Source organism: Haliotis rufescens, unplaced genomic scaffold (genome assembly GCF_023055435.1).
Source record: "Haliotis rufescens isolate VD_foot unplaced genomic scaffold, xgHalRufe1.0.p SCAF_11, whole genome shotgun sequence".
In the NCBI taxonomy this organism is placed as follows: domain Eukaryota; kingdom Metazoa; phylum Mollusca; class Gastropoda; order Lepetellida; family Haliotidae; genus Haliotis; species Haliotis rufescens.
Genome location: NW_025963791.1, coordinates 1,554,672 through 1,579,718, shown reverse-complemented (window position 1 = coordinate 1,579,718; position 25,047 = coordinate 1,554,672). Strand labels below are relative to the sequence as shown.

The 25,047-nt window shown below is 40.6% G+C and overlaps 1 protein-coding gene across 1 annotated transcript; it reads right to left on the bottom strand.

Moving 5' to 3' along the window:
- Positions 1-7,581: 7,581 nt before the first annotated feature.
- On the bottom strand, positions 7,582-22,974 carry LOC124144612 (transmembrane protein 26-like). Its single transcript, XM_046514099.2, has 4 exons — positions 22,595-22,974; positions 10,755-10,896; positions 9,389-10,172; positions 7,582-8,043 (listed from the first exon to the last, which is right to left on the bottom strand). The coding sequence occupies exons 1-3, from the start codon at positions 22,795-22,797 to the stop codon at positions 9,390-9,392; spliced, it is 1,128 nt and encodes a 375-aa protein (XP_046370055.1). The 5' UTR covers positions 22,798-22,974; the 3' UTR covers positions 7,582-8,043; position 9,389.
- Positions 22,975-25,047: the final 2,073 nt, after the last annotated feature.

Below are 25,047 nucleotides of genomic sequence, written 5' to 3'. Positions count from 1 at the left end.
ACTTATGTCTTCGTTGGACATACTTTTATCTACGTAGAAGATACGTTTATCTAATGTATTTGCTACATTCTAATTCGTATATCTACAGGTTTGTGTTTCTATTTTATCTTTTTAAAATATCTTACTTTGTTCATTTTTATAACCTTTAATTGCTCATATCAGCATTTTTGTAGGACCTCTCACAAAGTAGTGTCACTCATCTTTTACTTGGAACTATATGTAGAGGTGCAGTCATAGATCTGATACCATACATAGTTACATACATACATACATACATACATACATACATACATACATACATACATACATACATACATACATACATACATACATGTATACATACATACATACATACATACATACATACATACATACATACATACATACATACATACATACATACATACATACATACATACATACATACATACATACATGTACATACATGTACATACATACATACATACATACATATATACATAACTTATGAAAAACGTAATTATCTGTTTCGAACATTTTGTACCGCATTATACGTGAGGTACCAAATTTGGTATCAAGGTTGCTTGGCGCAATCCACCAATGATTGCCGAGTTTAATGATCTTAGAATACTCTTTGTATAAGGTCAAAGAGAATATTTACATTAGTGACAAAACCCTTTTCATTATAGATTTTCCATCCTTTCAATTTTCATCAAAACAGTTTTATTTCAGCAATAATTGATTGCAACAAATTTATTATACATTCTGATGCTCTTTGAAACTCAACAAGACATGCCCGAAGATACCGGATATTATTTGTGTATGCTTGTGAATTATGATTTCGTGCCGTTATCATGATGGATTCTGTTTTTGTTCTTGGGGCAAGTAGTTATTATCCCAGCAAAAGTTGTCAGTAAGTTGTTATTAGTTCTTCATGACATCTGAAAGGAATCCAGACAGTTACATTTATTCATTTATTTCATTAAATATACTTCTTCCTATGAAAGGAAATATTTTATGTTATATAAATGATCCATATGTTAATCATACATTGCTACAAATATTGCATAAGTTAACATGGTTTGTATTTATTTATTATTATTTCTTCATCTGTGAGAAGTTCACAGAGATCGAGAAAACACAATATCTAATAGTATATGCAATGTAGGTAAAGAATATCCACGCCCCTCTTTTGATATTAATAAAAACATTGTATATAATGTTATGTATTAAGTATTCTCTTTTCCCATGCATAGGAAATCTATGCTGTATTTGCTGACGACTGGTTTTTTTCATTTGACATTGCACAGGAGATCTGTCACTCATTTGTTGTATTTGAATTCTTCGTCAAAATATAATACAAAACACAAAGAGTATTTCTCAAATGAATAAGAAAACTACGTTCGTTCTAGTAATTAATCCTCTTCTGGACAACCATAGAAATGAAATTCCAATGCGTTTATATATACATATAATTATACAAGAATGTACGATAACGACCTCAATCCTCCCCCACACCCTTACTTTAATGACGATTGTACGATAAACCCTGTACCAACCCTGACAAGGATAGGTTCTAGTCATTTAACGCCTTTGACAATAAACTTATAAGGTTATTACAATTTACGTAAAAAGTTATTACATTTTACCGCAAGTTGAGATTATTACAATTTACGTCAATTTTTATTACAATTTGCGTATTACAATTAACGTCAAATTTTATTACAATTTACGTTGTTGTTACAATTTACGTCAAAATTATAACAATTTGCTGCAAGTATTACAATTTACAATTTACGTCGTAACATGCCCTTTTCTTGCATACTACATGTATGTTAAAAGTGCCCAACGTTATTTTATTAAAACGCTCGAAAACAGGAGCACCTGTCAATGCTTGAAAAACATAACTGAGCTCCTTCACATTAAAATACAATGTTGATGTCAAACTAAAATCCTCAACCCTTCCAACCTCTTCCCCGCTGATAATCAAATGACTGCTGCTCCCTTACATTGCATATACTGACAAATAACGAAAAAATGAGCAGATTGAGCATTAACACAAGCACTCGTTGTTTGTCTCTTATAGTGACTAGACATGTGGGCAACACAAGATTCTCTTCACGACAACGAGTAATTTCTCTCTCAGAAATATGTTAATGAATGATTTTGTTTCTTTGATAATAGTGTACTACATTCTAACATTTCTAAAGCATGACTTGTCAGCTTAGAATGGGTGCGACTTCCAGGAACAGTTGTAAAATGTTACCAAGTTTAATGTAGAGGGGATACCCTTGAAACTGATTATTCCGGGAACGAAGAAACTTGAACAACAGTAGCACGACGTCAGGGGAAGAATGTACTGTAACTACATCAGTAATATTTATGTTCTTTACCATAAAAACCCAGTTGACACATTATTTGAAATGTCCGTAAAAAGGCTACAGCGTGTAGCACTTTGCTGTGGCGTTTGTACATACTACATGTACTTAATTGCTGGCATGTTATGTTGCGTTTGTGTCAGTTGTGATCTGGTTACAGTGCAACCTTGTTGGTCCGTAAACATCGTTTTCAAACATGTTCAGATAAGATCAGACAGGGAATATTGATGAGCTTCGGCACTGCAAAGGTTTTCATATCAGTGGAGACCATATGTGATTTTCGATCCCCAAGCCAACCTAGTGTAACAGTCTGACACTGACCTGTAACAGCATAACCTTGTCCTGTAACAGCCAAACCTTGTCCTGTAACAGCCTGATCTTGTCCTGTAACAGCCTGACCTTGTCCTGTAACAGCCCAACCTATCCCTGTAACAACCTGACCTTGTCCTGTAACAGCCTGGCCTTGTCCTGTAACAACCCAACCTTGTCCTGTAACAGCCTGATCTTGTCCTGTAACAGCCTGACCTTGTCCTGTTACAGCCAAACCTTGTCCTGTAAGAGCCTCATCTTGTCCTGTAACAGCCTGACCTAGTCCCGTAACAGCCCAACCTATCCCTGTAAAAACCTGACCTTGTCCTGTAACAGCCCAACCTATTCCTGTAACAGCCTGGCCTTGTCCTGTAACAGCCTGACCATGTCCTGTAACAGCCTGACCTTGTCCTGAAACAGCCTGACCATGTCCTGTAACGGCCCAACCTATCCCTGTAACAACCTGACCTTGTCCTGTAACAGCCTGGCCTTGTCCTGTAACAGCCTGACCTTGTCCTGTAACAACCTGACCATGTCCTGTAACAGCCTCACCTTGTCCTGTAACAACCCAACCTATCCCTGTAACAACCTGGCCTTGTCCTGTAACAGCCTGGCCATGTCCTGTAACAGCCAAACCTTGTCCTGTAAGAGCCTGGCCTTATCCTGTAACTGCCTGACAATGTCCTGTAACAGCCCAACCTATCCCTGTAACAACCCAACTTCTGGCTTTGTCCTGAATATAGTAACGGTTCATATGGGTATCATAATGCTTCAAACTCTCGAAAAGCCGGAATCAACATCCCATATGGGTACAATGCTATGCGTAAATACGATTATTGGTGTCCCAGGCATTATATTGCCTGACTATTGCTTCACAGGGGGTATTACCATACGATGATACAAGAGGTGTAAATCCATACTCCCATAGTGAATCGCTTTTCGAGAAAAGGAGTTGACAGAGCACGTCGGTGTGAAAAGGACAGAATACTCTCATTTTCATTTCAACCGACACTTTCGCTGGAAAGTAAACTGCCACGTGTCTAGGCTTAGAGGACAGACGAGGTGGCCTCCATTTCAACTGAAAACTCAAGGTGTCCACACTTAGCTGCAAAAGAATGTCAAGATAATAAAGAAAAGATAATGAGAATATTTGTTATTTGACGCACTGACATAGTGGTTTCAACAGCTACACGCGACATGTGCGTGGTCAGAATTAAAAAAACTAGGTATACTGAAGGGCAAAAGTAACCGTAGTCATAGTGATTATATGACTTTACAGTGTTATCAATCTTCTGACGTTGTACTCACAATAACAGACACGTCAAGAGCCAGGGTAGCATTGTTCAAATTCCAATCAGGGTAAATGAGTCATTTCAACGTTTTTACTCTTTTCTTATGGGAAAAAGAAATAAGGAGATAGTTCACCCTACTAATAATTAGTGAAAAGAGCGCCGAAACTTGTAAGGGTGTAGACGTTATGGTTGGTGCCATGTCTAGTGTTATTCTAGACGTTATGGTTGGTGTCATGTCTAGTGTGATTCTAGACATTATGGTTGGTGTCATGTCCAGTGTGGGTGAAGACGTTATGGTTGGTGCCATGTCCAGTGTGGATGAAGACGTTATGGTTGGTGCCGTGTCCAGTGTGGATGAAGACGTTTTGGTTGGTACCATGTCCAGTGTGGGTTAAAAGGTGATGGTTGGTGCCATGTCTAGTGTGATTCTAGACGTTATGGTTGGTGCCATGTCAAGTGTTGGTGAAGACGTTATGGTTGGGGCCATGTCCAGTGTGATTCTAGACGTTATGGTTGGGGCCATGTCCAGTGTGATTCTAGACGTTATGGTTGGTGTCATGTCTAGTGTGATTCTAGACGTTATGGTTGGGGCCATGTCCAGTGTGGGTGAAGAGGTGATGGTTGGTGCCATGTCTAGTGTGATTCTAGACGTTATGGTTGGTGCCATGTCTAGTGTGATTCTAGACGTTATGGTTGGTGCCATGTCCAGTGTGGGTGAAGACGTTATGGTTGGTGCCATGTCCAGTGTGGGTGAAGACGTTATGGTTGGTGTCATGTCTAGTGTGATTCTAGACGTTATGGATGGTGACATGTCCAATGTGGGTGAAGACGTTATGGTTGGTGCCATGTCTAGTGTGATTCTAGACGTTATGGTTGGTGCCATGTCCAGTGTGGGTGAAGACGTTATGGTTGGTGCCATGTCCAGTGTGGGTGAAGACGTTATGGTTGGTGCCATGTCCAGTGTGGGTGAAGACGTTATGGTTGGTGTCATGTCTAGTGTGATTCTAGACGTTATGGATGGTGACATGTCTTGTGTGGGTTAAGACGTTATGGTTGGTGCCATGTCTAGTGTGATTCTAGACGTTATGGTTGGTGCCATGTCCAGTGTGGGTGAAGACGTTATGGTTGGTGCCATGTCCAGTGTGGGTGAAGACGTTATGGTTGGTGTCATGTCTAGTGTGATTCTAGACGTTATGGATGATGACATGTCTAGTGTGGGTGAAGACGTTATGGTTGGTGCCATGTCTAGTGTGATTCTAGACGTTATGATTGGTGCCATGTCCAGTGTGGGTGAAGACGTTATGGTTGGTGTCATGTCTAGTGTGGATGAAGACGTTATGGTTGGTGCCATGTCCAGTGTGGGTGAAGACGTTATGGTTGGTGCCATGTCCAGTGTGGGTGAAGACGTTATGGTTGGTGCCATGTCCAGTGTTGGTGAAGACGTTATGGTTGGTGCCATGTCCAGTGTTGGTGAAGACGTTATGGTTGGTGCCATGTCTAGTGTGATTCTAGACGTTATGGTTGGTGCCATGTCCAGTGTGGGTGAAGACGTTATGGTTGGTGTCATGTCTAGTGTGATTCTAGACGTTATGGTTGGTGCCATGTCCAGTGTGGGTGAAGACGTTATGGTTGGTGCCATGTCTAGTGTGATTCTAGACGTTGTGGATGATGACATGTCTAGTGTGGGTGAAGACGTTATGGTTGGTGCCATGTCTAGTGTGATTCTAGACGTTATGGTTGGTGCCATGTCCAGTGTGGGTGAAGACGTTATGGTTGGTGCCATGTCTAGTGTGATTCTAGACGTTATGGATGATGACATGTCTAGTGTGGGTGAAGACGTTATGGTTGGTGCCATGTCTAGTGTGATTCTAGACGTTATGGTTGGTGCCATGTCCAGTGTGGGTGAAGACGTTATGGTTGGTGCCATGTCCAGTGTGGGTGAAGACGTTATGGTTGGTGCCATGTCTAGTGTGATTCTAGACGTTATGGATGGTGTCATGTCCAATGAATGAGTGAGTGAGTCTGGTTTAATGTCGCTTTTAACAGTATTCAAGTTATATCGCGGCGTGTCAGCTTAATGTGGGAGGAAAGCCCGAAGTGATGCAGTTCTCAGACGTTTATCACTTCGGTTAAACCCACGAGCATGGGTATGGTGCTGACAAACCTAGAAACATAATCGGGGCGAACCGGGATTCGAACCCAGAATCATAGGTTTCTGGCGTGTCCACGGGACGCAACTCTGCACAGCGAATCGCGGCGCCTTAGACGACTGGGCCACCCGTGCCCCCACATGTCCAGTGTGGGTGAAGATGTTATGGCTGGTGCCATGTCTTGTCTGGGTGAGGGGCGGTCGGGTAGCCTAGTGGTTAAAGCGTTCGCTCGTCACGCCGAAGACCCGGGTTCGATTCCCGACATGGATACAATGTGTGAAGCCCATTTCTGGTGTCCCCCGCCGTGATATTGCTGGAATATTGCTAAAAGCGGCGTAAAACCAAACTCACTCACTCATTTGTCTGGGTGAAGACGTTTTGGTTGGTGCCATGTCCAGTGTGGGTGAAGACGTTATGGTTGGTGCCATGTCTAGTGTGATTCTAGACGTTATGGTTGGTGTCATGTCCAGTGTGGGTGAAGACGTTATGGTTGGTGCCATGTCCAGTGTGGATGAAGACGTTATGGATGGTGACATGTCTAGTGTGGGTGAAGACGTTATGGTTGGTGCCATGTCTTGTCTGGGTGAGGGGCGGTCGGGTAGCCTAGTGGTTAAAGCGTTCGCTCGTCACGCCGAAGACCCGGGTTCGATTCCCGACATGGATACAATGTGTGAAGCCCATTTCTGGTGTCCCCCGCCGTGATATTGCTGGAATATTGCTAAAAGCGGCGTAAAACCAAACTCACTCACTCATTTGTCTGGGTGAAGACGTTTTGGTTGGTGCCATGTCCAGTGTGGGTGAAGACGTTATGGCTGGTGCCATGTCTAGTGTGATTCTAGACGTTATGGTTGGTGTCATGTCCAGTGTGGATGAAGACGTTATGGTTGGTGCCGTGTACAGTGTGATTCTAGACGTTATGGTTGGTGTCATGTCCAGTGTGAGTGAAGACGTTATGGTTGGTGCCATGTATAGTGTTGGTGAGGACGTTATGGTTGGTACCATGTCTAGTCTGTGTGACGTATAGATGAAGTGAAATAGGGTTTAAGGTCGCGTCCACGATAATTGCACTTATATAGCGAAGTGTGTGTGTGTATGTGCATCTGCGCGTGTGCGCACGTGCGTTTGTGTGCTTGTACTAGTCCGGACTACTGCCGATTTTATGCACCTAGCAGGAGTTTATCATGAATAACCCAATCAGACACAGTTTACGGATTTCGAGCCGACCAGTTCTCCCGAATGCCGAGCATCAGGCAGGGTAACAACAAGTCCCATATTTTGGAATGACGCGGCCGGTGAACTCCCGAAATTCCGCTTTTCGGACAGACGCTTTATCCACTAGACCACTGAGGCGGTCTGTATGTTTATATGTTACATGTTATATGTTACTGAATGTGCGCACACCGATGTTTACTCCATAAACGCAAAAACATATTGAAGTCAATTCTTATAAATAAATACTTCTACAATAGTAACTTCACATACTGCATATTTAATCATAAAAATACAAAAACAAAAACTGTACACGAAAATGCGAATCAGTGACATTCAGCAAGCCCTGTCCATGCTGTTATCAACAAATCAGGAAACAGAATACCGTTAGTGGGCGTGACCTTAGTAATCGTTGCTTTATCGATAAAAAAAACCCCAAAATATTTCTAGGTTACTTTTTCAAACGAAAAAGAAACATTTTATAGAAAAGGCCAAAACACAACTTATAATCAGCGTATGTCAGTAGTGCTTAGTCAGCGAAAACATCAAGCACTATAAGGCGCTATAAAGCATATATTAAGCGGAACTGTACATCTGGATCACAATATGAATGGACGGAAAATATAACAGTGTACTGCTGATTCGGACGTCCCTGCTCCGGCACCCAGGTACCCGAGGCAGGTTACAGCACGTTGTAGCCCTCAAATCCGGAAGATTGAAGAGACACTTGAAAACAAACCAGGAAATAATTATAAAATTGCTTGAGTCAAGTATCTAAACTGTCTCAGTTATACACATATCCCGCAATCACACATGGGCTATATATGCACGCGGATAATATATTTCCATACGAAATAGCCATTCTGAGGAAACAGATTTGTGTTCAGTTAAAACGTGATATACTCATATTGAAACACGTCAACCAATGACAATCGTCTAATACTCTGTCACTTTTCATGACTGTAGTTTTTTAACGCCCTTCCAATTGCTTCATCTGCTTCCTTGCTACCACTATACACTCGTAGATCTGAGCACATGCCAGTCACGTCAGAAAGACCTTTCATCCAATCAGAGCGAGATCACGATAGTGAAAGTCCGAATGTGTTTTCTAATCATGCAACCTTAACAAAGTAGACACAAATTATGGATAACAACTTCTTTATTTTAATATAATGGCGACGTTTCGGTATAGATCCTTATAATGCCTTTCTTGTCAATGACAACCGTATAACGGTATAAGGATCTATACCGAAACGTCGCCTTTCATTGTCAAATGCAGTTATTTCGAAAATATGTACGAAAGTTCTGGATGTATAAAAGCCATCAAGAGGGTGTGCTTAACATTTTCCAGGAGTATATATACATAGACACACATTGCCTTACAGATAGCGCTGTTGACAGGCTCCGTCCCGCTCTCTTCATTGCCCTTCAAAGCAGCAGAGCATGGGCAATCTGTAGATCAGGAGCATTGCCTTATAGACAGAAGGGCTTGTACAGCTACACGTCCTCAGCCCACACAAGGTATAGACATTGTAAAAAGTGCGAGAAAACTAGACAATGTCTCTGTTAGTTAGGAAATCTCAAACTGCTAGTTTAATAATGCACCATAAAATGAATAAGCAGAAAACAAATGTGTTTTTGAACGACGTGAAACAAACTTTCTACAACTGCCAAATGGCCCAGCTTCGTCCCTCTTTAAAGAGCAGTTACTCGCTGTTGCCATAGCTGGCGCAATGTACACATCTTCCGTCTTATTTTGGTTTGTTTTGAGGGTTGTATCTACATGTTAAAAATAAACTGAGAATATTTTCGACACGCCCCCAAACGACCAGAATAACAATTGGCCACCTCTAACAGCCCATGATGTCTAGGTTTGCGCATATCTTGAGCTAACACTGTTCTATGTAACGGCACAAAAGATACACAAATTTCATGTCTGAAGAAATTTGGCGGATCTTTCAGTTTTACTAGGCCCAAATGCTACCAGGGCCATGACTCTGAAACAACGTTAACATTGCCCAAACAACCGGTGTAATCAGTAAGCGAAAAGTGTAGTTTTACAATCTTTAACCTCATTCGACTTCAACGATGCGTGTTTGGCCTTGGTTTGTCGTTGGGCTGTTCATACTGCGACCTTTACTCCGCCTGGCCCCCTGTCGTCTGCTGCCGCCATTGGCGTAGTCTTCCTCGACCAATGCGATCCGCGCATTGGCTGCACGTGTGGACATACCCCTGACCATTGCCGCTTTCCTCACGGCCCTGTGAGCAGCCTTGTCGGTCTCAGATTCATTTTCAAAGCAGCAGAGCACGAGCAATCTGTAGATCAGGAGCATGACGACGAAGAGGTTCTTGCAGGTGTAGAAGATGATGCTGTAGGTGATGAGATTGTAACGGATGAGGCCGTACAGTCGACACGTAAGGAAGGGGCCGTCTTGCATCAAAAACGAGAGAAGGAGACTCCAAATCTCGGTTTTCAAGCACCCACAGCATGAGCCGCACGTTTTCTTTTTTTCTTCTTCAAACTCATCTTCAGGGTGCACCAAAGCCGGGCGAGATTTTTTTGGACTTTTTGTGGCTGTTAGGACGATTGAGAACTGAAGCAGGCTGATGGACCAGAGAACGAGGATGACGTACGTGTAGATGCGGTCCTTGCGCACGTCGGGCTCCTCAAACAGGACAAATAGATCCATGATGTCCGATGCCATGCCGATGTAGACGAAAAGCAGCTGCGAAAGTTTGTCACGAGTTAGCTCCCCTCGCGGAAGTATCCATCGGCCTATGATGATGAGGAACAGAAAGGATTGTTCTATGACTGACATCCAGAGGCTTGGACTCAGTGTAATGGGTAATGATACCTGCAACAATGTAGTAATCGTGTCATAAAGTGGTTGCGTTGGTCCGAATGTAAAACATCAAACAAACATTTGAACAATTCTGCAATATTCTAGCAATCTCACAGCGGTCTGTAAACAATCGAATCTGGGCCAGAGACAACCTTTGATTGATACTTTGAGCAACTTTCCTTACAATGACACACAATGAACAAAGTCCCCGAGCCTGACTGTAAGATATCAGTTGAGAAGGTTGAAAAGACCCGTTTAGACTCCTTATTGACAGCAGTCTAATATCTAAGGTCCTGAACTATACTCAATAAACTGTTGATGGTCCCTAAAGGTTCTCTAAGTTTGGATGTTGATAGGGGGTGGTCAGGCTCGGTTATTGCGTGTCATCTTACCCTGACGGCGTGTATCGTTGCTGATGATATAAATTACTGGTTAAATTACCTGGTGCAAATAACATCATTTAGCTGGATTGTGGAATATTGCTGAGAGCGGTGTTACATAAGAAAATTTAAATGTTGTCATAACTGTCCGGAAAACGGGGATCCGGGGGTTCAATGTATCATATTTCTGGTGTAGATGTAATGATGTACGAACCCCTTGTATTGCAGACAGTGACTCAACGCTGGAGCTGTTGCTGCTCTCGTAGATCTCCGTGTACCGTGCCAGTCGGTCCAGCTCCAGGATCCAGATAGCGGGGACTGTGCTCAGTAGGTAAAAGAAGAAACACGGACAGAACCTGCAACGATGAAGGGAATAATAGACATATACTGTAACGTCATTTGTCTACGTAGTTGAGCAATGTTAACGACCATGATAACCCACAACACAGTGGGTTGATACAGACATTCTCACCACAGAGTGTTAGGTCCAAATGTCGGGGGTTCTTGCCCAGTGTAACATTGCACCTTTATGTGACATGACAAATATATTTAAGCTAATACATTTATATGCAATATGTAGCTTTTGTTTTGTTCTATTATAATGGAAATGGCATAGAAAATAGTGGACGCCTCGCATTGTCACCCGGGCCCTACGTCGTACTAACCAAATGGCACAATGAATGTTTATATGTTGTTGTTTTTTGTTTTTGTTTTTTAATTGATAGTTTTATGCCTGTGTCCCTGTTACATATAGCCAGGGGAATTACAGAGCTAAACATGAGAAGAAGAAAAAACAACCAAAAAAACCCCAAAACACGTAGAACTTCTAATCAAGATACAGGGTTTTAAAATCTTTTCTTAACAAGACAACACAAAGACAACATTCACTCTCCATTCACACATATTAGATAATGTCTAATTCATAATTGTATACATTATAATGTAAAAATAACTTCTCTAACAAAGAGGAAATTAGTATGTGTTCTTATTCGAATAAACCATGATACATGGCCCTTTTGGTACAAAACTCATTAAAATAATGTTTACTAAAATGAATAGTCTTTTCAGTATAGTATCCCATTTTTAAATCGTTCTTAAAATGTACAAAACATGGTAGAGCATTTTATGTCTTACATTTATACACCCCATCAGTCATTACATCTTTTTTACAAACAAAAATGATCAATTCTACTAAGATTAAGGTCATGAGTGTGATTACATCCCCCTGACAACCATGTCATAAACTGTGACCAGAAAGTTTGTACAAAGTCACATTCCCAAAACATTTGTGAGATGGACTCTCTTGCTTCAATACAAAATAAACATACATCAGAGTTCTTTACTTTGATTTTGCAGAGAAAAATGTTAGTTGTTAAAATCCCGTGGATTATCCTGTATTGAAACCCCCTCAGTTTTGTTAAAAGGGATTGGCCAATCAAGATCAGATAAGAACTCAGCTTGCCACCAAGACTTGGCTCTACAATAACCTTTAGATGAGCATAGAATATAACAATATGCTTTTGAACCTTTCTTTACAGAACAAAGCAATTGGAGTACTGGAGAGTTATCAGCACATTGTACATTTTTATCTTTTGAAATTTCGACATTTTTTTCAATTATATTCTTATAGAATTTATTATACTATAATACTGTAAAAACGAGGTATGCAGGTGATACATAATCATGATACATAATCATCCAGAGATACATAATCTCCATTTTCATTGACAACATCACATATCTGGGTAATACCTTTAGGAAACCATGATTAATAACAAACTGTTCACTTTGATGTCAATAGTATCAAAAATATGCTCAGACAAGAAATCTTGGACATTTTCTTTTTTCACTTTTATTGAAAAGTCATTGAAGGCATTGAAGCAATCCCCCCAGGGTTATTCAGGTCCTTAAGTATTCTCTTGAGAAATCCACATCCATGTTGATTAAACTTCACACATTTAGAGCAACTGACAATAAGACTACATTTCCACTCAGGATCTTTAAGAGTAAGCTTTCTCATCCATGTTACTTTCAAAGCTTTCACATATTCAAATGTATTAATCATACCCAGCCCACCTTCCAGAATGGGTCAGCATAGTATTTTTTTTTTATCCTGTCTGATTTTTGATTCCACATAAAAAATGGAACACATCGTGTTTAATTCTTTTAGAAAGGCTTCAGGGGGATTATGAAGAGTTAAAACAGATATTTAAGTTTGGAGATCAATAATGACTTGATCGGGGCATTATTCCATTTGGGGTTTGAATTCGGTTAATCCATTTATTCTTTATTTGTTGCAGTTCATAAAGTTTTTATTTAATGTTAAGTTGCACTATTTCTAAAACATTTGTGCTAAACAAAATGCCAAGCACTTTAAAAGTTGTGGGGTTCCACTTAAAATCAATGTGTGGTAAGTATCTAACATCACTTTTTTTCATGGAGCCAATCCATACCACTTGGGTTTGTCATAATTGATTTTTAAACACAAAATGGCAGCAAAAATATCAAGGGTTTCAACAACAGCTTCAAGAGATGATTTACTTTACTAGAATAAAATCGGTGTCATTAGCATATTGTGAAATATTATATTCACTATTAATAACACATACATACCCTTCATGCTGTTATTATTACGCACTATACTAGCCAATATGTCTACACAAAGAAAAAATATGTCGGGGTCTCCTTGTCTACAGCCTCTAGTTTTTTAATTTATTATGATGCAGGATTAATGTTAATAAATTAATAATTATGATGGGGCATACATATATTGCGACTACTCGGTCTAGTTTAATTACAACAGTAACACAGAATGTATACCTTTCATGAATATTATTGTATAGTATACTAGTATTGTGATGTATCGAAAACATTTGACAGAGTTTGGCATAAAGGTTTACTTCATAAACTAAAAAAGGCAAAAGGTTTTTGTAAATGGCAGCTTTTCATTTTGAAACTTACTAAAGCCAGTGTCCGTCAGGGCTCGGTCTTAGGTCCCTTCTCGTTTTAAGTTTACATCAATTATCTCGCTGATAATCCAGAAATTCTACTCGCCTTTTCGCAGACGATACTTCCATTAGTACATCATCTTTTCACACAGAACACAAATTAAACAGTGATCTAGAGCTTCTCAATAATTGGGCCAATAGTTGGCTAGTCAAGTTTAACACGCACAAAACAACATTCATATTATTCACTCATTGTAAAAATCGCTTTGCAGATATTAATAACAATGCCGCTCTTAGAGCTTCTATCTCTCGGAAACATCTGGGCGTAGATATGAGTTACGAAATAAGAACAGTATGAATATACCGCATGCACGGACAGCTACATACCAGCATTCATTTATACCATCTTCAATCGAACTGTGGAATGTGTTACCCCTCTGAATACAGAGTGAGTAAGTCAAAATTTAACGTCGCATCGGGGTTATTTCAGCGAAGTACAGCATCATTGTCAAATTTTAAACAGATGACTAGAACAACTATTGGAGCTCCACGTCCGTACTTCTTAGCCGCCAACTGAAGAGCTAGCATTTGACATACACGTCTAACAGCATTAAGAAAAACTGTACACTGTCCGCGTAACTCATTATCATAAGATATAATGTCGCTTTGCGACCACTTACTATTAATTGCGACAATAGTGTATAAACTGCATGCCTATATATGAATAAAGGGTCCCTATGTCTGCCTCTGTCTAAGCATAATAAATACAGGTATGTGGATGTCTGTAAATGTCTGTCTGTCTGTATAATTATATTGTATGTAAATAAATATATACAGAGTGAGTGAGTAATTTTATAAGTAGGCATGCACGTGTATTTGTCCTTATATATTTATGTATTTTTGTTTATATGTGTATATACCAGTATAATGTGTGAGACATTTCATCTATTTTAATGTTCTTCTTCCAAACACTATGTTAAAAAACCTTAACGTGTTTCGTGTAAATATATTTCTCTTTGTTTCTTTGAAATGTTAGGGAATGGGACACATAAGTCAGATAACTTATGCCCAATCCCGTTGACCATTTATGTCAATAAGATATGTGTTTAATACAATGTACTATACTTTCGTTCTCTGAGACAAGATTGTCTATGATTGTCTATGAATGAAATAATTCCGTCTCAGAACCTTGAACAGTAAAACCCGGATATTCGGGGAACCCCAACATCCGGGCGAGTACTGTCGGGAACATGAACATCTAATAAAATGGACATTGCCTAATAACTATGGTGTCTGTTGTTATATCTGTAATTGAAACGCAGTAGTTTTAAACAAGCTAGTGTATAATATTATGACAGGCCAACAGATGTCCGCTCTTGTAATGCGATTAGTTGCAGGTAAGCGCAATCACGTGCTGTTATGTAACATGCGACAGTCGGAATAAACAGCCGGTCAAGTGGCAGGCTCGTCTCCCTGCTCCCGCGTTTGTCGTTCCTCCCTGAGAACCCAACATTTTGGCGACGAGGATGGGATCCAAGGTAGCTATGAAGTATATGTAAAGGAATTTTGGTACGTTTATCTGGCTGTTTGACGATACATTGACGAGGTGTGTTCGTTGCGACGAGTGTGTTAGCCAAGAGCACGTGGTCTGCTGACCTTTGTTTCACCCGTCAGTGTGAAGTAGGAGAAGCGGTATAGATGAACATTGACTTTTGTTTCGCTCTTCTTGAGGCATTATAACCGTCACTATCTTCAGCTCAGAGATTATGGCTACCACGGGTTTTGTTTGTGGATTGTTTGAATTTAATCCAAAGAAGTCGACATGGGAGGAATGGTGTGAGATACTGACACATGTTTTCGTGGCAAACGGAATTACAGACGAAGACAAACAGAAAAGCATACTGTTAGCGTCATGTGGAACTGAAACTTACCAGTTGATAAGAGCATTGGTTCAGCCCGTGAAACCTAGCGAGAAAACGTTTGACCAGCTGGTGGTTTTATTGAAAGAACATTTCACGCCAAAACCATCGGAAATTGTACAGAGATTTAAATTTCATTCACGGAATAGGAAGGCTGGTGAAAGTGTAGCTGCTTATGTCGCCGAATTGAGAAAGTTGACTGACGGGTGTGATTTTGGAACGTCTTTACAGGCCATGTTGAGAGACAGGTTAGTGTGTGGTATTTGTGATGACAATATTCAGAAAAAGTTGTTGTCAGAGACTGCTCTAACATTTAGTAGTGCATTGAAAATTGCTAACGCAATTGAGGCGGCAGACAAGAATCTACAGGATCTTCACGGTGATAAAACTGTGGGACATTCAGTACACAAGTTTCGCAGTAAACCATCAGCACAATCTACAAAAGACCAGAGGCCTCATGTTGGATCTGGAAATAACAAACCTTGTTTTAGATGTGGAAAAACTACTCATGCTCCACACATGTGTTTTTATAAGAATGAGAAGTGTCATAAGTGTGGAAAACGTGGCCATATTGTGAGAGTCTGCAGGTCAGAAGAATCAATTCCGCAGAAACAGAATTCTAAGGCTAAATTCAAGGGAAGACAGAAAGTGAATGCTGTAGTGAGTGAGGTGAACTCGTGTGGCCCAGGTAATAGCAGTGCTAGTGTGGAAGACTTGTTTGAGAACTCGCTATTTCATGTTAGTACTCAGCCTTCGGCTAAAGGTGATCCAAACTACCCAAACCCCTACTACATTACAGTGGATGTTAATGGCACACCAGTGACGTTTGAGGTTGACACGGGATGCCCAGTGACCATTGTGAATGAGCAGACGGCTCAAAGAATTGGCCTTCAGTCATCGACATTATACACGTCACAAGTACCCCTGCGAAGTTATACAGGACAGGAAGTAGATTTGAACGGTTATACTACTGTGGAAGTATCTTACGAGGAGAGATCTTACTCCTTACCGATTTCCATAGCCAAGGGTAATGGTTCCAATCTTCTAGGTCGTACATAGGTACAGCCTTTGAACTTTGACCTGAGGGATGTTTCGGTGAACCTTATGAAATCTACAGATTTGACACTTAATGATGTTCTTGAACGACACTCAGCTGTTATTGAGGAAGGTCTTGGAACACTTAAGGGATTCCAAGCTCACATCTACGTGGATAAAGATGCAACTCCGAAGTTTTTCAAACCTAGATCTGTGCCGTATGCATTACGTCAGAAGATAGAAGTTGAACTTGATCGCTTGCTGAGTGAAGGCATTATTGAGCCAATCAAGCATTCTGAGTGGGCGTGTCCCATTGTGCCAGTCATTAAACCTGATTCTTCTGTCAGGATTTGTGGAGATTTTAAACTGACTGTGAATCAGTTTTCAAAATTGGAGCAATATCCAATACCGACGTTGGAAGATTTGTGCACGAAGCTATCTGGGGGTGTAAAGTTCACCAAACTTGACATGAGTCATGCGTATCAACAGTTAGTCTTGGATGAAGAATCGCGAAAATATGTCGTGATTAACACCCACAAAGGACTCTTTAGGTACACAAGATTGCCATTTGGAGTATCTTCGGCACCCGCTATCTTTCAACGGATGATTGAAAGTATTCTACAGGGACTCGATTACTCAGCGGGTTATCTCGACGATATCATAAACTCTGGAATCAACGACAGTGAGCATCTTCGTATTCTGGATGAAGTACTTCATCGATTGTCAGAAGCAGGATTACGTTTGAGACGAAACAAGTGTGTCTTTATGGCTGATGAAGTTGAATATCTTGGTTATAGACTTGACAGTGAAGGTTTGCATCCAGTGGAGAAAAAGATTGCTGCAATTCAGGAAGCTAAGGTCCCTGAAAATGTGAAAGAATTGAGAGCTTATCTTGGTATTCTGAACTACTACCATAGGTTTCTACCAAATCTGCCTGACACTCTCTCCCCCTTGTACAAGTTGCTACAAAAAGAAGTGAAATGGTCATGGAGTACATCTCAACAAAAAGCGTTTGAGAAGTCGAAGAACTTGCTTCAGTCTTCGGATGTCTTGATTCATTTTGACAGCTCCAAACCACTTTTACTGCAGTGTGATGCATCCCCCTACGGAGTAGGTGTTGTGTTGGCTCACCAACTGCCTGATGGTTCGGAGAGACCTATAAGTTTTGCTTCAAGGACACTGACTAAGGCAGAGCAGAATTATTCTCAACTTGATCGTGAAGGACTGAGTGTGATCTTTGGACTGCGAAAGTTTCATAAGTATGTTTATGGACGTCATTTCCAGATCGTGACAGATCACAAGCCGTTGGTGTCATTATTCAATGAGAATAATCCAGTGCCACAGATGGTGTCTCCAAGAGTTCAGAGATGGTCAGTGTTGTTGACTGCATATGACTATAAAATTGTACACAGGAAAGGTACACAGCATACCAATGCAGACGCATTGAGCAGGTTGCCAGCGCCTGACTCAGGGAAGCCTATGGAAGACATGACAGTCTTAATGCTTCAGGAATTGGACACATGCCCTCTGAAGTCTAAAGACATAAGTATCCAGACTGGCAAGGACCGAACATTGTCTATTGTTCGAGAATTTGTGATCCGAGGTTGGCCGCAGCGTGATAAGTTGGATGACCACTATGAGCCGTACTACAGAGTTCGTTCTGAACTCAGTGTGATGGATGGATGCTTATTGAGAGGTTCGAGGGTCATCATTCCATTGAAACTCAGATCTGTCATATTGTCAGAGTTGCATCAGTCCCACCCAGGAATCACCAGGATGAAGGGCTTGGCCCGAAGCTATGTTTGGTGGCCGCATCTAGATGCTGACATAGAAACAACAGTAAACAGTTGTGATTCCTGCCAGGAAGACAGGAATTGTCCGAGTGTAGCTCCCCTACACCCTTGGGAGTATCCTTCTCAACCTTGGCAAAGACTGCATATGGATTATGAGGGTCCATTCATGGGTAGCATGTTTCTTATAGTGATTGACGCCTACTCCAAATGGATCGAATGTGCACCTATGTCGTCGTCAAATGCAAAGGCTACAATAAACCAGCTGCGTCGGATGTTTGCAGCTTATGGCATACCAGAAATTATTGTAACTGATAATGCTACAGCTTTTGTTGGGGAAGAATTTGCTACATTTATGTCCAGAAATGGAGTTGAACATGTGACAACATCCCCTCATCACCCGGCTGGGAATGGCTTAGCAGAAAGGGCGGTTCAAATAATAAAAGATGGATTAAAGAAGACAACTGGTGACACAGTTGCAACTCAACTACATAGGTTACTATTTTCTTATAGAATTACACCACAGTCTACAACTGGTGTATCACCTTCAATGTTGTTTCTTGGACGCAGATTGCGTTCGCGATTGGACTTGATGTTTCCAAACCTTGCCTCAAAGGTGAAAAAGAACCAGAGAAAACTTGTGGATCAGTCAGCTCTAACGAAATGTAGGGCATTCCAAGTGAATGACTCGGTGTGGGTTAAGAACTTTGCTTCAGGTCCAAAGTGGATTAGTGGACAAGTTGATAGTGTAACTGGTCCATTGTCGTACATCATCAAGTTAACGGATGGAAGATGGGTCAGAAGGCATGTGGATCATGTCAGACGCAGGATGTCTTTATCTTCACCCCGAAGGGACGTGATTGAACGTTCAGACACTCCGCTAGAATCACAGTCTTCACGAAGGAAGGAGTATGAATCAGACTTACCTGACACATCACAGGTAGATTCCCATGAGGAAAGTATCCAAGGGGATGTTTCAAGTGTACCAGATATGTCTGAACCGGGGGAGGAAACGCCGGTAGTGACATCGCCTGTAGCACCCATACTTCGTCGTTCAACCAGAGTGAAGCAGCAACCGTCTTATCTGAGGGACTTTGTGTCAAAGTGACATTTGAGTGAACTGTGACTGTCATTTGCAGTGAACTATGTGTCAAGGTGGCATTTGATTTAGCTGTGAATTACAGTTACTTGTATCAGGACTATAATACTTCAGCAGGTTATCAGTATTATTATGTGTCGAAAAAAAAAGCTCAGTTTAGTTAAATTTCACTTTCTACTTTAACAATGTTTTCATTATGACTGACTTGTCAAGTCACAGGGTTATTAGTACTTTACAAGAGTCAGTGTACATTGTTAAGTTACTTATACTTTATGAAGTTCCGTGGACTATGTTGTTTATCAAAGATTATTATTTTGGTTTCAAAGTAACTTAAATTTAGGAGGGGCGGATGTTATATCTGTAATTGAAACGCAGTAGTTTTAAACAAGCTAGTGTATAATATTATGACAGGCCAACAGATGTCCGCTCTTGTAATGCGATTAGTTGCAGGTAAGCGCAATCACGTGCTGTTATGTAACATGCGACAGTCGGAATAAACAGCCGGTCAAGTGGCAGGCTCGTCTCCCTGCTCCCGCGTTTGTCGTTCCTCCCTGAGAACCCAACATCTGTAAATCTGTAAATACGGATGACTTCACTGGGAAAGTAGGAGTTTTCACTTCAGGCAGAGTCTGCCTCCATAGATTGTACAAATGCGTCAAATAACTCCCTCCATATCCTGGATAGTCAAGACAGGGTCGGCGCACACCTCATGTTAAAAACGTATTAAAAGGCGCAGGAACCTACACCAGCGTGACATGTTCATGGTCAATACCGTTCCCACCACAGAGGGTGGCGAGATAGCCTTGTGGCTGAAGAGTTTGGCCGGAGACCAGGGTTGGAATCATGTGGACCTAATGGGAAACCAAGTATAACCTGCCTGCACGGTGAAAAAGGCGATAAACCTCATGTAGTTTTCGATAGAGATTCCACTTGTCCTTGTCATTATTACTACGTACGTCATCCAAGGATTCTATTCAAGCTTTGCCCATCAACCCCTGACCGCACTGATGACTATCCCGCCATAGAACCAGTAGCTTCTCATCAATTCAGTGAGTGATAAAAAATTCTGTTTCCTGACACCTTTTCTCACTAAATACATAACTGGTGTCAAGTAAATCGTTGAGGTTATTGACACACCGATACAGGATATTGTGAACTTGCCAGTAAAGCAAGCACTACGAAGGCCGTATTTCCATTACGTGATAAAACCTCATCAGTCAAACAAACAATTGCCCCTGACACTGTCAATAGACAACCAAAGGCGAAAAAGTCATTCATCACACCTAAGCTTTTATTACTGCAAAAACTACTAGCAATAATGATGTATGTTGATACGATATGCCTGTGTCTGTGTTTGAAGTGCAGTAGGCGTTCTACCTCCTGCTATAGCTATCATTATTACTTGGAAATGAAACTGGCAACGTACGTGGTATGTCCTTTGTCCATACAGTATTTTTACTTACCCCTGTCTCGTAACAGACAGACTCAAGCCATATTTGGCATCTGGCCATGTACACAAGATACATACGATGTTGGCGTCATGGACATAATTATCATGACAATACATATTAATAATGTTATTTGTACTGAATAACGCTCAGAACTTTGCGAGTATAGACAATCAGGAGATAAACATACTCTGTTTTCAATGTACAGCTAGGTTACCTGTTGATTTAACCGCGCTAAATTGAATTTGGAACCGATCTTGGATATATACAATAAATTTTAAATTCTTAAACTGCGAATTGGATAGTAACAGCTTGCTTCACCGTGTTTAAGTGTGACGTTAAGATTGTAATTACTTCTTTGGAAATCATCTCAAACTATTTTTTAATGAAAAGGAAGGAAACATACACGTTCACAGCCTTCTTAACATACACGATCGTGACATGAATTATGTAAACATTATAATTAGGTCAACCACATTATGATCGTTTTGTTTATGTACAGTTAATAGGCTTTTTTCTCACAAAGGATCAGGCCATTTCTTAAATATTCCTTTGTAATAACCAGTTCAGTTTAATCCAAACGTTAGGGTTTCTGTACTGATTATTCACTACAAATCAAAACCTAAGAAAAAGAATATTTGTATTCCAAACGAAGGAAATCTTTAAATTTGATCAATTAGAGAAACCTCAAAGTATTTGTCGACATAAGACATGTGGACGAATGTAAATTACCATGAATTATGAAAGTTTGAATCGGAATAGCCCAGTGGGAGATTGCACAAGAAATCAAATCCTTCGGGGCACGATAGACACAATTAGCCAAATCACACTTTTCGCCAACTTGATTCTTACTTCAATCGGCTATAACGAGAAGCATTTACTGCCATGGACCTGTTCTGTCTCAACAGTAGACTTAATGACATCTTGATAACATACGTTCAAAACTGAGTAAATTTCCCTGTCAATATAATAATAGTTTACACAGAATCAAGACAGATAAACTTATATTATAATTATTACAGATTATTATTTCCTCAGATTAATTGATTGTTAAAGAAACTTTGAACAGTGGCTCTCAACCTATAATAAACAAACCCAAATCGCCTTACATTTCTATGCTTGGTTTACAGATCCGCCTTTATTCGGAATCGGAAAAATCAGACTAAAGGTTATTTTATACCGCTGACGGTAAAGATTGCGGTGACAATAAAAATAATTCATGGGGTTTTATTATAACAAAAAATAAATTCCAACGATCGTTATTACAAGATTTTAGGTTAAAACTATATGTAAGGACCCAAACCAGTCCAAGTTTAACACCTACACATTAAAAACAAACTTTTAGATGATTAAACAATCCCGTACAATGCAATTTATATATATTTATTTTTGGACCTACCTACCAAAGTTTTCACTATCAAAATCCAAACACCAAATTAAAAAGTGTGGCCAAAGCGAAACCCTCTGGCACACTATTTGCGGAGAATAGAGGAAGCGTTCGTTCCTCGTGCTGGTTCTGCTTCCATTCGTGGTGTCCCTTATGCTAACATGCTAGCTAGGCTATTGCTAGGCTATTGCTTAACCAATCACACTCAAAATGGTAAATTCCGATTTATCATTTTTACGACTGTCAGTAATGACAAAACATTTTATGGATGACAACTCCTTTATTTTTGCTTGAAAACGACATAAGGATTATCGTAATAGAATAAAGAAGTCGTCATCCATCTTGACGTTAGTATTACTTAGCAAACTTCTAAATATGGCAATGAAACAGTTTTACTATTGTCATTATTCAAAACAAAAGGAGCTTACCATAATCCTTCGACTCCTTTCCTGAACGTGACCATCACCATAAATTCAATAAGTTGCAAAGTAATCGGTGCGGCCAGCAGCCAGTAGTATTCATTGTTGGTGGAAGATGCCGCTCTCCAACATGCTATTAACGTGTGCGTGAGAAGCATCAATCGTACAAATAATGACGATAGAAAAGTCCTGAGTCTGTAAGATATTTTCATTTTGAATCTGCAGGATATGTCGAAACTCTGCTCATCCGCTCCAGTATTCTCGATTCCGCAAACTAGACACTAGCTACTAAGTAATGCTTTTTTCATGAGGGTAACAGCAATCAGCAATTTGTCAAAGACCATGTCAAATGCGCCCAGGTCACAACACTGTGTTGTCTGGTAGTTACGCGAACGTCGAAACTTACTAACTACGAGCGTGTCCGACGTCAGAACTTATACATGCTGGGGCAATGGTCCGTCCACAATAATCTGATTATTCCTAGGAATAATGGACCTGATTTTCAAGCTTCATGACCTCTTAAGGTAATCGCTCGTCCTTTCTTATGTTGTTCCGTATCACTTACTCTCCCATATTTGATTCGAAGGAATGAAGGCAATCGCACCACTGAATAAACAGCATTCGGAAAGTGCACGACAATTGGAGCCCTTATCAAAAGGTGAATTAACATCCAATGTTCGGATCAAACGTATCTACGTGTCGAAATTATATGCACAGTGTCTATCGGAAATAACTTCATTAGAACACATGTTGACCCTTTTGTACGACTGACGTGTGCGATATGGTAGGTCAGTGTAGACGTCAACTTTCCGACGTTGGACAATAGGGCATGTACACTTGTACACACATATTACACTGTGTTTTTATGTGTATGTTACTCCGACCATCATATGTCCCGTTGTCCGACACAAAGGGAACGATTGTAGACCATGACCACCTGGTTTGGTTATTGAAATATATTCAGTGATGTGTATCAAACAAACGTACAGGCCAAGGTCATCTAAGGGTCAACCTTTTTATAATCGGGGGTGGCATTAAGTGAACAATTGCTTTTGAGGGTAAAACCTAAAGAATTTATTTCATGCATTATCGAGGAACAAATCATTGTTTATTCCTACCACCCTTCACCAGAAATTAAAATATCGGTTTCTTACACTGTAATTGATGGTGCAAGATAATAATGTGGTATGAATGAAAGACTTTTGTGATGATGCATATACTACTATACTTCATCATTATACACATGTCATTATATTTTCATATACGGGTTATTAATAATCATATTGTTGCATCATGGATCAATAGGAATATTCATATGAACCGTTACGTAACAATAGATGGTCAAAATAACTTTCGACATAGAGCAATAACACGTGTGAGGGAGCAAATTCGGAATTAATGTCGCTTTGAATAGTTATAAAAAAATATATCGTCAACACCAGAGAATAATCAGTCGCGAGTATCTGACGTAACAGATTCCATTGGGTGTAAAAAGACAAAATAGAGGTGAAAGTCAAATCACAGCGTGGCAGATTATTGTTGGATGAAAACCACAATGACAAAATGTCTTCGACGATTAGCGTGCTTGTGAAATCAAAGTCCCCCATGGAAGAAGACCTATTTATTATCATGAATCTGTGAAAATGAGAAATGGTACATAAACTAAGCGGCAAAAGAAAGTATAGGTTAGCAATTTGTAATTTTCCTAAAAACAGCGATAACTAGTGGAAAGTGGGTATTGGGAATATGACTGCCCAGGAACAGGTACCAAAAACCACCTCACCCGAACGCGCCACCTTTGACGGCGCTCGTGCGGTGACAAAATAAATGGTGAAACAGGTTTCCCGCCTGGGGCATAAACTGCATGTGCATGTTAGCAGTATAAATGCGTTCGTCTGCAGGGTTTTACCACACGTGATGAAAGCACACAATAGAAATGCCACGACTGTCACAGGAGAGAGAGAGAGAGAGAGAGAGAGAGAGAGAGAGAGAGAGAGAGAGAGAGAGAGAGAGAGAGAGAGAGAGATCGGTATGGCCGAAATGGGGGCAACACAGGTCCAAATTGGCAGAAGGTTTGGTTGTACACCATTGACAGTAGCCAGGCTGATTCAACGGTACAGGCATACAGGGAGGACACAGGACAGGCCTAGAACCGGACGACCACGAGTGACAACACCACTGGAAGACGGCCAGATACGGCTCATTCACCTGCGAAACAGATTCGTAACGGCGACGGCAGCAACAGCGTTGGGACATCCCATTAGCCAACGTACAGAACTACGACGACTTCGTGCTGCTGGAATCAAAGCGTATCGTCCTTCCCGAGGAATGGTACTGACTGCTCTACATCGACGCCTGAGACTGCGATGGGCGAGGCAGGTTTGACGTTGGCAATTGGGAAATTGGCGTCGAGTGCTGTTTACTGATGAAAGTCGGTTTAACTTGTTTCGAAATGACGGCAG

Bases quoted from the DNA above. Each gene is read 5' to 3' on its own strand.
- LOC124144612 (XM_046514099.2), bottom strand. From the start codon at position 22,797: ATGAAAATATCTTACAGACTCAGGACTTTTCTATCGTCATTATTTGTA. The intron at 10,897-22,594 runs GTAAGCTCCTTT...TCATCGTTGCAG, and splicing joins AAAGGAGTCGAAGGATTATG to GTTCTGTCCGTGTTTCTTCT. The intron at 10,173-10,754 runs GTTCGTACATCA...ACATTGTTGCAG, and splicing joins CACTGTCTGCAATACAAGGG to GTATCATTACCCATTACACT.